Source organism: Pseudorasbora parva, chromosome 18, assembly GCF_024679245.1.
Source record: "Pseudorasbora parva isolate DD20220531a chromosome 18, ASM2467924v1, whole genome shotgun sequence".
Lineage (NCBI taxonomy): Eukaryota > Metazoa > Chordata > Actinopteri > Cypriniformes > Gobionidae > Pseudorasbora > Pseudorasbora parva.
In genome coordinates this window covers 43,932,912-43,947,060 of record NC_090189.1, presented here as the reverse complement: position 1 = coordinate 43,947,060, position 14,149 = coordinate 43,932,912, and the positions used below count along the sequence as shown (strand labels likewise).

The following is a 14,149-nucleotide window of genomic DNA, read 5'->3' as shown; positions in this document are numbered from 1 at the left end:
TCCTACGTTGCAAACTAAGGATGGTCCCAAATAAGTTTCATTACGCCAAACCTAAGCCTACTCCTCGTCTGGATGTTTCTGCAACCCATGTGCCTGCATCGCAGCATGCGTTCCAGGCACTACTTGCTTCCAGCTTTGACTCCTCACCTCCTTATGCAGACATTACGGCTGCCTGGCAGCACTTCCACTCTACTACCACAAAGGCTGCATTTGCCATCTTTGGAAAGCAATCCAGATCCCAGCCTGACTGGTTCAAAACCCATGCCAGCCTGCTCCTACCTGAAATTGACTCTAAGCGCTCAGCCAGATTGTCCTACCTGCAGCATAACACTCGCTCAAGTAAGGCAGCTTTGAAGCAGGCATGCCGCAATGTCCAGCGGGTCACTCGCACAGCCATGCAGGCTTACTGGACCACACTGTGTGACCGTATTGAGTCAAGTGCATCCAATGGAAACATTCGAGGAGTCTTTGAGGGCCTGAAAGAAGCCTTGGGCCCAGTCCCTAAAAAATCCTCTCCACTCTATTCCCTATCAGGTGACCTTCTGACTGATTTGGAATCTCAATTGGCGAGATGGGCAGAGCACTATAGCCTTCTCTATGCTCAGCCTGTCACAGCCAACACACTGGCAATAAATGCTGCTGTTCCTGAGCTCCCTACTATGTCTGATCTGGATGCAGATATTACCATTGAGGAAGTCAAAACTGGAATTAAAGCATTGAAAAATAACAAGTCTCCCGGTGCTGACGGCCTCCCCCCTGAGGCTTATAAGGCAGGTGGTGATGTTCTTGCCTCTGTTCTACATCATCTGGTTGTGATGTGCTGGAAGAGTGGATATCTCCCAGATGTCCTTAGAGATGCCAACATCATCACCATCTACAAGAACAAGGGGGACCGTGCAGATTGTAACAATTTCAGAGGAATATCTTTGCTCAGTCTTGCTGGCAAGATATTTGCTCGCACTATTTTACCACGTCTACAAATCCTTGCTGATCGTATCCTCCCTGAAAGCCAGTGCGGCTTCCGTGCTGGCCGGTCCATAGCAGACATGGTGTTCTGTGTTCGTCAACTACAGGAAAAGTGTATCGAACAGCATAAACCTCTGTTCTTGGTGTTTGTAGACTTGACCAAGGCTTTTGACTACGTTAGTCGATCTGGACTTTTCCTCATCCTACAAAGACTTGGCTGCCCTCCAAAGTTACTGAAGGTGATCACGGAGTTTCATGAGGGCATGAAGGCAACTGTACAGTCTGAAGGCACTTGCTCTGAAGAGTTCCAGATAAGGTGTGGAGTAAAGCAGGGATGTGTCCTTGCTCCTACCCTTTTTGGAATTTTCTTCTCTGCCCTACTACGCCGTGCCTTCCCTGATGACTCGGGTATCCTGCTACACACCCGCAGCTCAGGAAAACTGTTCAATCTGGCCAGGCTGCGGGCGAAGACTAAAGTGCGCCATGTTCTGGTACGTGAGCTGCTTTATGCTGATGATGCTGCCTTTGTTGCCCACTCAGAGGGAGATCTACAACTACTCTGCTCATCTTTTTCCGCTGCATGTCTAGAGTTTGGTTTGCAGATCAGTCTTAAAAAAACAGTTATCCTTGCCCAACCTGCAACCCTGAACCCTACAGTATACATTAACAACATACCTCTATCTGTGGTAGACAAATTCACCTACCTGGGTTCCACAGTATCAAATAACAATAACCTTGACGCAGAGCTTGACATGCGCATTGGGAGGGCATCATCGGTGTTTGGAAAATTGAGCAAGCGTGTCTGGCACAACAAGAACCTCTCATTGCTCCTCAAAGTCCGTGTATATCATGCATGTGTACTTAGCACCTTGCTATATGCAAGTGAGACATGGACAACTTACAGAAGGCACGAACATCGCCTCAACGCCTTCCATTTTCGCTGCCTCCGCTCCATACTGGGTGTATGCTGGAAAGACCAAGTGCCAAACTCTGTCATACTTGAGAGAACTGGCTCCAGTGACCTGTACACCATCCTTCGTGAACGCCACCTCCGTTGGACTGGGCATATCTATCGAATGAAGGACACCCGCCTCCCAAAAATCTTGCTGTATGGCGAGCTGGCAAATGCCCCCCGCAAACGTGGTCGCCCCCATCTACGTTTCAAAGACGTCATTAAGAGGGATCTTCAGGCCTTCTCCATCAACCTGGACAACTGGGAGGCACTTGCATTTGACAGAACCAACTGGCGTGCAGCAATTAACAACGGCCGTAGGGACTCTCAGGAGTCCTATAAGTCATTTCTGGAAGAGAGACGCTCTAAACGGGAAGCAGTTCGTCGCACTCGACATGAACGGCCATAGTAGTCCAATAGATGGCGTCATGGTGACGGGTGTCGGGTGTTGTTACGAAGCTTCGGCACGTTTGCTTCAACTGTTTCAGTGCTTCACGAAGCCTCGGTCTGCCCATCACTACCTTTTCCTTCCCACAGACTTCCCACTGAGGTGCCCTGATACAGCACTCTGGGAACAGCCTATTCGTTCAGAAATGTCTTTCTGTGTCTTCCCCTCTCGCTTGAGGGTGTCAATGATGGCCTTCTGGACAGCAGTCAGGTCGGCAGTCTTACCCATGATTGCGGTTTTGAGTAATGAACCAGGCTGGGAGTTTTTAAAAGCCTCAGGAATCTTTTGCAGGTGTTTAGAGTTAATTAGTTGATTCAGATGATTAGGTTAATAGCTCGTTTAGAGAACCGCTTCATGATGTGCTAATTTTTTGAGGGTTTTCATGAGCTGTGTGCCAAAATCATCAGTATTAAAACAATAAAAGACCTGAAATATTTCAGTTGGTGTGCAATGAATCTAAAATATATGAAAGTTTAATTTTTATCATTACATTATGGAAAATAATGAACTTTATCACAATATGCAATTTTTTTTGAGAAGGACCTGTATTTCAAGAAAATCATGATATATCACTATCATTCTGTAAATAAATGCGCCAAAGTGATTCGTTTTTCATTTATTAACAGTTCATCAATTTTTTTTAAATAGCAACAATGTACAATAAGTATTATACAGCTACCAAACAGCCATACGCTTGAAAAATGCTTATTTCTAGAGAGAACAGATTTGTGACTAAATGATTTATAGTAAAAAAAGGAAAAATCTCCACTATTACTACTACTATGAATGATCATATCATCCACATCTCCAATTTATATTACTAGTGGTAGTAATTTAATACTAGTAGTAATTAGGGATGTCACAAAATTCCAGTAGTCGGTACCAATACCATACTTTTTTTTAACTATTTAAAAGTTATTTATAATTGCATTCAATGAGTTTATTCTTTATGATGATGATAATTATAATTAAATAATACAATGTAGTTGTGACGATGAATCAACAGAGTGGGGATCCAAATGCAATTTTAATTAATACAACAGTCCACAATCGAAGTCTAAAGTTCAGGCAAGATCGCAATCCATGTAGGCAGTCCAAACAAACACAACAAGGCAGGGAACTAGTGATGGGACATCTGAAGCGAGGCTCCGGAGCTTGTGTCGAGCAAAAAGGGGCGTTCCAGATGAAGCCCCGATTCGAGGCTTGTATCGTTTCCGGGAAAATCACGTGACGATGACAAACGAGGCCTCGTTTTCTGCTGAATACGTCATTGCTTCATTCTGAGTATCGCTTTCGGATAAAAGTGGTTCGAAACCTCGCGGCTCTTGTGGGGTTTGCAGTAGGCATTTGCATTGGTGTTGAGGTGTTGTAGTAGCGATATCATTATATATCATAGCTGTATTATATATTACATTATACTTAGTTTAGTAGATTATTAGAGTAAATTATACATAGTTCAGTAGATTATTAGAGTAAATTATACATAGTTCAGTAGATTATTAGAGTAAATTAGCCTAGTTGTAATACCTATACTACGTAATTATTATATATATATATATATATATATATATATATATACATATATATATATAGCCTATATTGTATGTGTGTGAGAGGAGAGTACCAGAATTAATTATGGCTTGTACGGCCCCTCATATATATTAGTAGTAGTGTTATTATTATATATATTATTGCTATTATTATTATTAATATTATAAGACTAGACTGTATTGGGGAAAGCTTTTCCCATCCCTGTTGCAGTTTGCTGTTCCACAATTCCAGTCCCATAAGCACTGTACTCACAATAATTTATTTACAATCATTCTGGGCATTCACTGTCATCACTAACCCAAAGAACTACTGAATAGTTGAACACAAAGCTGTGTGTTTGTGTGAGTTGTGTGTGCATAGGTTAATACAGGCAGAGTAAAATACTTTATTAATACACAGGCAATAGAAAAAGGGTGTGCCCACACTATGACAATTTGGTTGCTCAGGATGAATAGATTTGTGTGCGACGCATTGCTTTGCACAGCAGGTGTCACTAGGGAGCACACTGTTTCATGAGGCTTCAGGTATAATGAACCTTTTGGTGAAACAATGGGCTGGAAAGCCTCAGTGGTTCAGGAAGCCTCATTTGGCCATCACTACAGGGAACGTAGGCAAAAGAACAATCCAGAAACAGGCGGTGATCAAAAACCAAGAGACATGAAACCATGACAGAATGCTCAGAATTGTAGTGATTACACTTTACAAGACTTCGCAGTGAATAGCAGAGTGAACAAGGTTTATATAGACTGAGGCTAATGGCACACAGGTGTAAACAATAATGGCTGATGTGTCAGGGCAAAGGATTATGGGTAATGAAGTCCAGAGTGGGGATAAATATTGAGGTAGGGAGCCCTCTGGTGGCGATCAGAGGGAGCCCCAGAGGCCTTATTTGTGACAGAGCCCCCCTCCTAAGGAGTGGCTTCCAGACACTCCTATAATTGTCAAGGAGGGTGGTGGAGCGGAGGCTGGCCTGGGGGTGGGATGGAGGGCCAGGCCCATGGAGCGGAACAGGACCTGGGACATGGCTTGACATAGATGGGCCTGGGCGTGTAGGCGGACCTGGGTTGGAGCGTGGGCGGACCTGTGCCGTGGTTGGACCTGGGCCGGGGGCGGACCTGGGCCGTGGGGCGTGGGCGGACCTGGACATTCTAGGAGCCATGGCGGTGCGGGCCAATCAGGGGACCACGGGGGCGCCGGAAGCTCAGGAGACCACAGAGTCCCCTCTGGAGCTGTGATGGGTAGCGGAGTCCTCTCTGGAGCCTGTTCCTTAGCTGACCACGGCGGGGCGAGGCACCTGGGTGGCGAGGGCAGAGCACGGAGCCCGGGCGGCGAGGGCAGAGCACGGAGCCTGGGCGGCGAGGGCAGAGCACGGAGCCCGGGCGGCGAGGGCAGAGCACGGAGCCCGGGCGGCGAGGGCAGAGCACGGAGCCTGGGCGGCGAGGGCAGAGCACGGAGCCCCCTCCCAAAAAATATTTAGGGGAAACCTCATCCTCTACCTCCCCAACAGTGTAGGAGGACCCACTTAATAACAGTGCATAATCCAGAAACTCAACCAGTGATCCTCGAGGACCTTCTCTGGTGAGTTCAGATTTGTAATGATCATTGAGTCCATAACAAAAAAAGTCAATAAGGGCAAAATCAGGGAAGTCTGTTAAATAAGCAAGGTCCAGGAAATCTCGGGTGTGGTCTTCTAGTGGTCTGTTACCTTGCTTCAGACGGATTAGTTGAATTGATGGATCCATGTGAGGCGAAGTCTTCTGTGACGATGAATCAACAGAGTGGGGATCCAAATGCAATTTTAATTAATACAACAGTCCACAATCGAAGTCTAAAGTTCAGGCAAGATCGCAATCCATGTAGGCAGTCCAAACAAACACAACAAGACAGGGAACGTAGGCAAAAGAACAATCCAGAAACAGGCGGTGATCAAAAACCAAGAGACATGAAACCATGACAGAACGCTCAGAATTGTAGTGATTACACTTTACAAGACTTCGCAGTGAATAGCAGAGTGAACAAGGTTTGTATAGACTGAGGCTAATGGCACACAGGTGTAAACAATAATGGCTGATGTGTCAGGGCAAAGGATTATGGGTAATGAAGTCCAGAGTGGGGATAAATATTGAGGTAGGGAGCCCTCTGGTGGCGATCAGAGGGAGCCCCAGAGGCCTTATTTGTGACAGTAGTAAATGTGACAAACATAATTCACCTTTGTTGTTTAATGTATTTTTATACACTGTTGATTATAAAGGCAGCAATTTATTCTTAGCATGTTTCTTCATAACTGTTCAGGGATCGCGGTCCCTTTAAATGTTCTGAATGCGTGTTGATCATGGTGTTGACGTGGGACTTGTCAGCACCATTTTGGTTTAGATTTTTCATCTTCATAAAATAAATGACACACGTACATGTGTGGTCAACGTGAGAACTTGTCTCTTGTAATTTACTGCAATTTCCACAACATAAACAATTAAATTTAAGGCTGTATGCTGTTTAAAAGTAGACATTGTTTATAAAAAACACAAGTAAAAGCAACAATCTAGGCATAATTATTATTAGTAGTACATATTATCACATAGAGACATGGCTAAATCTACTGTACAACAGTAGCCTAATATATTTCTAATTTCTTCACGTTAAACCGCACTTTAATTTTGACAGGTTACCTTCAAGTGTCTGTATTCATGATATGATAGTTTTCTCCAATGAAACATTAAAATCTAATTAAGTGACTATGATAGAGTGGGACACTCTGAAGGGGATAATACTGGTCTGGCAGTTTCCTTTGACAGGGCTCCGGTCAGAGAGAAGGGCACGGAGAAGTTATTTCAGCAAACTTTAATATTGTAGTTTGGGTACAATCATTGGTGTACAAATAGGTATATAGGTGAGGTGTGTGTGTGTGTGTGTGTGTGTGTGTGTGTGTGTGTGTGTGTGTGTGTGTGTGTGTGTGTGTGTGTGTGTGTGTGTGTGTGTGTGTGTGTGTGTGTGTGGTTTTCGATTAGGTTACGCACACGTGAGCCACCATCCCACAGAATGCGGAGTCGGCAATGATGATGTGATGCGCTCGGAAAGGATATGACATCATTACAGTTTCAAAATAAAATGTCAGGAATAAAAGACTTCCTGATATAGCGCCCCCAAATTTAGCGATAAATTTGAATCCCAAAGGAAAGTCTACTTAGTTGGTGTCATCTTCATCCTCCCAGGCTGTCAGCCGCACAAGGCGCACGACTGGCCGTAGGTAGGTCTGTCCCTTGATCTTAACTTCAGCTGCCCTGACTCGTCCATCCAAACCAGAACAGGTCTTCACCACTCTCCCGATGGGCCACTGAGCTCTGGGTAGCTGTGAATCAACCACCATCACCACCTGGCCAGCAGCCAGATTGTCTGTGTCCTTGTGCCACTTCGACCGCTTCTGAAGGTCCGGGAGATGACGACGGATAAAGTTGGACCAGAAATGGTCCGCCAGGATCTGGCTATGGCGCCATCTTCTTCTGCTGAGAAGGTCACTAGATGCATAGACAGCCTGTGGGAGTGATGCGTCACGGCGTCCCATCAACAGTAGATTTGGTGTGACGGGATCCGGATCTGCAGCATTGGAGGAGAGGTACCCAAGTGGTTTAGCATTGAGTATTCCTTCCACTTCAATCAGCACAGTTTGCAGCACAGGTTCAGCGACGGTGTGGTCCTGAAGGATAACTTGGAGAGCTGACTTAATCGACTTGATCTCTCGTTCCCCTGTTCCCCCAAAGTGTGGAGAGCCAGGGGGGTTGAAACGGAATTCGATTTGCTGACTGGCCAGCTGTTCTTGAAGAGGAACTTCTAAAGCGACAAAACTGGCTTGCAGCTCCGCAGCTCCACCTCGGAAGTTGGTTCCTCTGTCAGCCAGGATCTCATATGGCTTTCCGCGGCGGGCGATTAGACGGCGGAGAGACATCAGGAAAGCATCAGTGTCTATGCTCTCCAGTAGGTCAAGATGCACACAGCTCGTCGTCGAGTACTTGAAAATCAGACCCCACCGCTTTTCTGTGCACCGGCCCACCTTGACATTGTAGGGACCAAATAGATTAGGTTGTACTCACATTCACTGAGGGGCTTGGAGGAACGGGAACTCTCAATTCCTTCTTCCTTCAGAAAAGACGTGATAAGAGCCGCTTGTGTCAATTCCATCTCTTTCTCTTTCTGTCGCAGTCGCAACATCTGATGCCTGGTGATAGCCTCTCTACTCTTGTATGCCATCTCTGCTTTCTCCTCCAGTCGACGTCTCTGACGTTCATGTTCTCTGAGAAGTTCCTCCTTCTCATAGAGGGCATCTCTGGCTTCTTTGTCTAGAAGAGTACACTGCGTCTGCTCCATGATCTGCCACTGCACTTCTGCTAATTCCATCCGCTTGACCTGTTCCTCCAACATGGCACTTTGTAGCTCGGATAGCCCGTCTGCAATGGACCTCTAGGTTGATGAGGCAGCACTGGCTCGAGATCTCGGTCTGCTACGATGAGAAGATATCCAGGATCGACATGACTCTGCTCTCACAGATGGCAGTGAAAATGGATCAGGGATTGGGATGTCTTGAGCTGGGGCTGCTGCTCCGAGTTCCTCAGCTTCGGTGGAAGGGAGTACTGTGACTCTCAGTGTGTACCCAACTTCAAAGTTTGCAAGGGATGCTGGTAACTGTATCTTACGCTGGGTTTGAGAACGCACTGCTGGATCTGCAGATGGTTGTCCTGGCTCCATATTGTCTCCAGAAAGCTGTCAGATCCGGCTCGAAGGACCATATGATAGAGTGGGACACTCTGAAGGGGATAATACTGGTCTGGCAGGGCCCTTTGACAGGGCTCAGGGCTCCGGTCAGAGAGAAGGGCACGGAGAAGTTATTCCAGCAAACTTTAATATTGTAGTTTGGGTAAAATCATTGGTGTATAAATAGGTATATAGGTGGGGGATTCGATTAGGTTACGCACACGCGAGCCACCATCCCACAGAATGCGGAGTCGGCAATGATGATGTGATGCGCTCGGAAAGGATATGACATCATTACAGTTTCAAAATAAAATGTCAGGAATAAAAGACTTCCTGACAGTGACAGTTTATGCATTCGTGTTCTCATATAGTGAGACGGCAGATTAAGCTTTTAAGGCTAATAAGACTGCGAGCAAGTGTCACGTGCTTGTGCTTGCGCTTGTGTGTGTGTGTGTGTGTGTGTGTGTGTGTGTGTGTGTGTGTGTGTGTGTGTGTGTGTGTGCGCGCGCGCTCTCGTGCATCAGCACAATAGATAATAACAGATCAGTGCCTGTCGTTCAGAGACGCAGAACATGCAAGAGTTCAGTAATTATTAATGTCAATGTCAATGTCAATTTTATTTATATAGCACTACTAAACACAACACTAGTTGACCAGTGTGCTTTACATCAATACAAAAGACAAATTAAAACACAATATAAAAACAATACATTTCATCCTCAGCCATATGCCAAATCAAAAAGATAGGTTTTTAGCCGAGATTTAAAAACAGCCAAGGAAGGGGCTAATCTAATATTTAAAGGTAACGCATTCCATAGTCTAGGCGCAGATGATGAAAACGCTCGGTCCCAAGTACCTCTGATTCGACGACCGGACCGGAGAGACTTAACTGGACGATGTTCTGTCAGTAAATCCGAAAGGTAAGGAGGGGTCAAACCATGTAAGGATTTAAAAACCAGAAGAAGAATTTTAAAATCAACACGATATTTTAACGGTAGCCAGTGCAAATGACGTAGTACTGGAGTAATATGTTCCCGCTTTCTAGTGCCTGTTAGAAGCCTGGCCGCCGCATTTTGAATTACCTGTAACTGATAAAGCTGATTGGCTAATCCCGACATACAGTGAGTTACAGTAGTCCAGCCTCGTAGTTAAAAAAGCATGAATCAGTCTTTCAAGGTTTTTAAAAGATAAAATTGGTTTTACTCTAGATAAAAGACGCAGTTGGAAACAGCATGATTTAACCACCGAGTTTATCTGCTTGTCAAATTTTAGACCGTCATCAAAAATGACACCTAGGTTTTTCACCCAAGACTTAACTGGAAGTGTTACATTACCTAAGGTAATTTGACTAATAGACATTTATCAAAGTAATAAACTCTTTACCTAAATAATCTGTTGCGCAACACACATGCACATTAAAATCTCCTAAAAGTAACACTTTATCATACTACTAATTCACCCAAAAAATCTGCAAACTCAATTAAAAAGTCTGTGTTGTGTTTTGGAGGACGATATATCAAAGCAATCAACAGTGGGCTATTTAGTTCAAATACAAAGCGTTGCAGCTCAAAACTTCTGTAGTCATTTTGTCCTATTTGGTGATAAGAATATTTGTCTTTAAACATAGAGAGTAATCCGCCACCCCTGCCAGTTATGCGGGGCGAGTTTAAAAACAGTTTGAAGGCAAAAGTTCCAACAAAGGACTTAAATCACCAACGGTAATCCAGGTTTCCGTTATAAATAAGCAGTCCAATTCGCGCGAGGTAAAAAAGGTGTTTATAATAAAAGTCTTATTTACCACCGATCTCGAATTAAGTAGACCCAGCGTGAACAGACGCGGACTGTCCGTCACCGTCAACTCCTCCGACCGCTGCATCCGAGGGAAAGTGCGCAGATGACCGGAACACACTCCTCGACGGCGGTAGATATGGGGAAAGCCACACACACCAGAGGTCACCGTAGCTGGTACCAGGGAAGCACTCTGCTCATTTAGCCGATCCAGGGGACGCCAGCGAACGAAATAATCACTGGCCTGACACCTGCCACGTACTATTAAATAGTATTTTGCAGTTTAATATTCACAGACACTAGTGTATATTCGGCTACAGTCTGGAGCCCTGCGCTTAGATAAACACGGAAGCGACTGAACGCAGCTGTGGGTAGGCCTATGTAGCCTATACAAAAAATATATTGATACTTGGTGCTAGAGTATCGATAACGTCTCGTGGCTGGAAATATCACGATAAATCGGCATATCGTTTTTTTTGTCCCACCCCTAATAACTATGATGTCGTTGAAACATCTGTGTATTTGACAAATATTGCAATTATTTCACTCCATCTTTGATAAACTATTCAAACAGCACAAGCATCCCTATAGGAAGCAGAAAGTGTCGGACTTCATGTTTCGGTTTTTAGCTCCTTGCCGGAAAATTCATGTCGGGTGGCCATGATTATTTTCCTGTTTGGATAAGTTCAAATCTGTCATGGATGTTTGCAGCTCAATCTGACAACGGATAGACCGGATAATAGCAGTAATCTTAATGTGAGCTTATACAGGCACATCTACTTCATAATACGACATAAAAAGCTATCTTTGTGGCCAAATGTGTTACTCTGGCCTTGTGGTGGCTTGGACTGCCAATGGGAATAAGATATTCATATTTAGACGTTGGTCAGATGTCCAGATATTGGATATGTATCTGATTTAAAAACACATCTGGGAGTGGCTCAGATATATATATATATATATATATATATATATATATATATATATATATATATATATATATATATATATATATTTGCAGTTATATGCATGCAACAAATTTTGATCTGGGTTAGATGTGAGTAAAAAAATCAGATTTTTTTGTGCCAGTGTAAACGCAGACATACAAAACGCAGAGCTGTGGGTGCCAGAGATAGATAAACTCTACAGGTCCAGAGGAGAATCAAAGGTAATCAATTAAACTAAAAGGGGAGGAGCCACCTTCACTCAATGCTGTACAAAATGGCCAAGCCAAGCACTGGTGTGTGTTGTGGCATTTGTGTCAAAGTTTGCTATGATGGAGTTTCTGAAAGGTGTCTTAGTGGTGGTTGTGATTGTTGCATTTGATCTGCCTAATGCATGGGGAAGTTTGAGATACAGTCAAAGTCCAATTGCACAGGAGCCTTTTGGCCTTCAGGAGAAGCAGCTGTTGCAGGGTCCAGTGAAGCCTTTGGATTGGAAGTATCCCATTGTTCCTGAGGTGCAGAGCGAGTTGGCGGTGAACTTCCAGTTGAGGCAACCCGTGACTCCCAGCAGCGTAGCGGTTCAATGCGGAGAGAACCGGGTTCTTGTAGAGGTTCAGCAGGACTTGTTTAGCAATGGTCATTTGATCCAGCCAACTGGCCTGTCTTTAGGCGGCTGTCCTGTTGTTGGTCAGGACTCTCAGTCTAAGGTGCTCATCTTTGAGTATGAGTTACAGGACTGCAACAGCGTGCAGATGGTAAGTACTCCTGAATCTGTTTGTTCTAGGTGAGGATATCCAAAGTCCTCAAGGAGTGTCAGTTCACATGGCTGTTGTATTTGCAATGCCAGGGCTGCTGGTATAAACCTTTCTTAAAGGGGTGGTTCACCCAATCATCTTAGTTAGGAACAGTTGTTTTAACTACTTCAATCTCTTCCAGATGAATGAGGATGAGCTTGTCTACACCTTCTCCCTTACCTACACCCCTGAGGGTCTTGCAGGTACTCCGATTACCCGGGTCGAGGGTGCAGTTGTTGGCGTTCAATGCCACTATCAAAGGTAAGTGGTCTGTGACTTTCAGTTCCTCTCGCGCAACGGGGAGCCCATTTAATTGGTCCTTTAATGAACCACAGGCTTCAGAATGTAAGCAGTGATGCCTTGAGGCCAACATGGGTCCCTTATGCCTCAACAGAGGTTGGTGAAGAAGCCTTGGTGTTCTCCCTGAAGCTTATGATGGGTTGGTACAGGTTTTTGATAAAAATAAATCCTTATTCTTGTTTTTTTTTCTAAAATGTTCCCTCTTTCTCTGTAGATGATTGGTCCAGTCAGAGACCTTCATCCATCTATTTCCTGGGTGGCATTATTAACATTGTGGCATCTGTGAAGCAGTACAATCATGTGCCTCTGCGTGTGTTTGTGGACAGCTGTGTGGCCACTCAAGGGCCTGATGTGAACTCCCTTCCGAGATATTCCTTCATTGAGAATCATGGGTAAGGTCATGGCCCTTGATGCTATAGGACCGTTTTGGTTGCTTTTTAACCAGTCATGGCTAGGGTCTAGTTGCTCACTTTCTCTATAGTTGAGTTGCTCTTTGTCTTCAGGTGCTTTGTGGATGCCAAGGCTACAGCTTCCAGCTCCCGCTTCATGCCTCGGTCCCAGGTTGACAAGGTCCAGATCCAGCTGGAGGCGTTCGTGTTCCAGGAGAGCTCCAGTCCTTCTGTATGTACTGCGCATATCATGAGTTAATTCGACTTCTCTTCCCATCTTCTTAGGTTTTCTGACGTGTCTGTCATCCCTTGCAGATCTACATAACATGTGTTGTGAAGGCAACTATTGCTTCTGCACCCAGTGACGCTCAGCACAAATCCTGTTCATTCGCTAATGGGTACGTTGCACTTTATCTTATTTTAAAGCTGACTTTGCTCATGTTGAAGGTGGTGTCTTTGTCTTGGTTCAGGTGGTTTGCTGCTGATGGAAATGACCAAGTTTGTGGTTGCTGTGACTCAACATGTGGTCCTGATGGTGGAATTGCTGCTTCTCCCTATGGAGGTTAGTAACTTTTGCTCTTAAGGTTGCGTTTGACGTTTTAACTGCTCTAACCTGGCTCTCCTCTCTCTAGGTGTTCAGTGGGAAGGCAAGGCTACACTTGGTCCTGTGGTGGTTCAAGGCCAAAAGAAAGTTCCTCAATAAAGCTGACATCAATTCTTGCTTGTATCTGACTTGTTATATTTCTTTGTTCTCCCTATCATATTTGTGCTCTCAAAAGGCTTGTTCAACTTCATGCCGCAACACACAGACTGGTCAGTGGCTTACTTTAGCAGTGCATTCTGGGTAGAAATTGTCTGACGTGAGATTATGCCAATGATCTCGACTAGTGCCAGTGACTGGTGCTTTCTGTGCAGCTTCTCCAGAGCGACTGCTTGACACTGTTTCATGATTAGCTGACTTTACGGCATGACAAGCACTCATTTGGTCCCTTTAGGTCCACTACTGTTCACAAATCTCTTACTCTAAACTATTATCATTTAGTTGCAACATTATATTGTCCTTTATCAACTGAATACTCATTAGACTTCACTTCAGTGATAGTGTAGTTTTTATGTTGAGCTTCATAGACCCTTTTCACATTTCTGGGTTTCTCAGAGTGGAAGTCATCGTAGTTGAGTTAACTTTTATAGTGGTGACTGGAGGAGTACATTAAATATTTTGTCACCATTTGCTCAAATGGCAAAATAGAAATGCAGTAACAGTTTCACAACTT

The 14,149-nt window shown here is 44.6% G+C and overlaps 1 protein-coding gene across 1 annotated transcript; it reads left to right on the top strand.

The window, feature by feature from the left end:
• The first annotated feature begins 11,705 nt into the window (after positions 1 to 11,705).
• LOC137046083 (zona pellucida sperm-binding protein 3-like) lies at positions 11,706 to 12,704 on the top strand. The gene is made up of 4 exons (XM_067423135.1): positions 11,706 to 12,147; positions 12,329 to 12,447; positions 12,522 to 12,635; positions 12,701 to 12,704. The coding sequence occupies exons 1-4, from the start codon at positions 11,722 to 11,724 to the stop codon at positions 12,702 to 12,704; spliced, it is 663 nt and encodes a 220-aa protein (XP_067279236.1). The 5' UTR covers positions 11,706 to 11,721.
• The last annotated feature ends 1,445 nt before the right edge of the window (positions 12,705 to 14,149 follow it).

Bases quoted from the DNA above. Each gene is read 5' to 3' on its own strand.
- LOC137046083 (XM_067423135.1), top strand. From the start codon at position 11,722: ATGATGGAGTTTCTGAAAGGTGTCTTAGTGGTGGTTGTGATTGTTGCA. The intron at 12,148-12,328 runs GTAAGTACTCCT...AATCTCTTCCAG, and splicing joins ACTGCAACAGCGTGCAGATG to ATGAATGAGGATGAGCTTGT. The intron at 12,448-12,521 runs GTAAGTGGTCTG...AATGAACCACAG, and splicing joins GTTCAATGCCACTATCAAAG to GCTTCAGAATGTAAGCAGTG.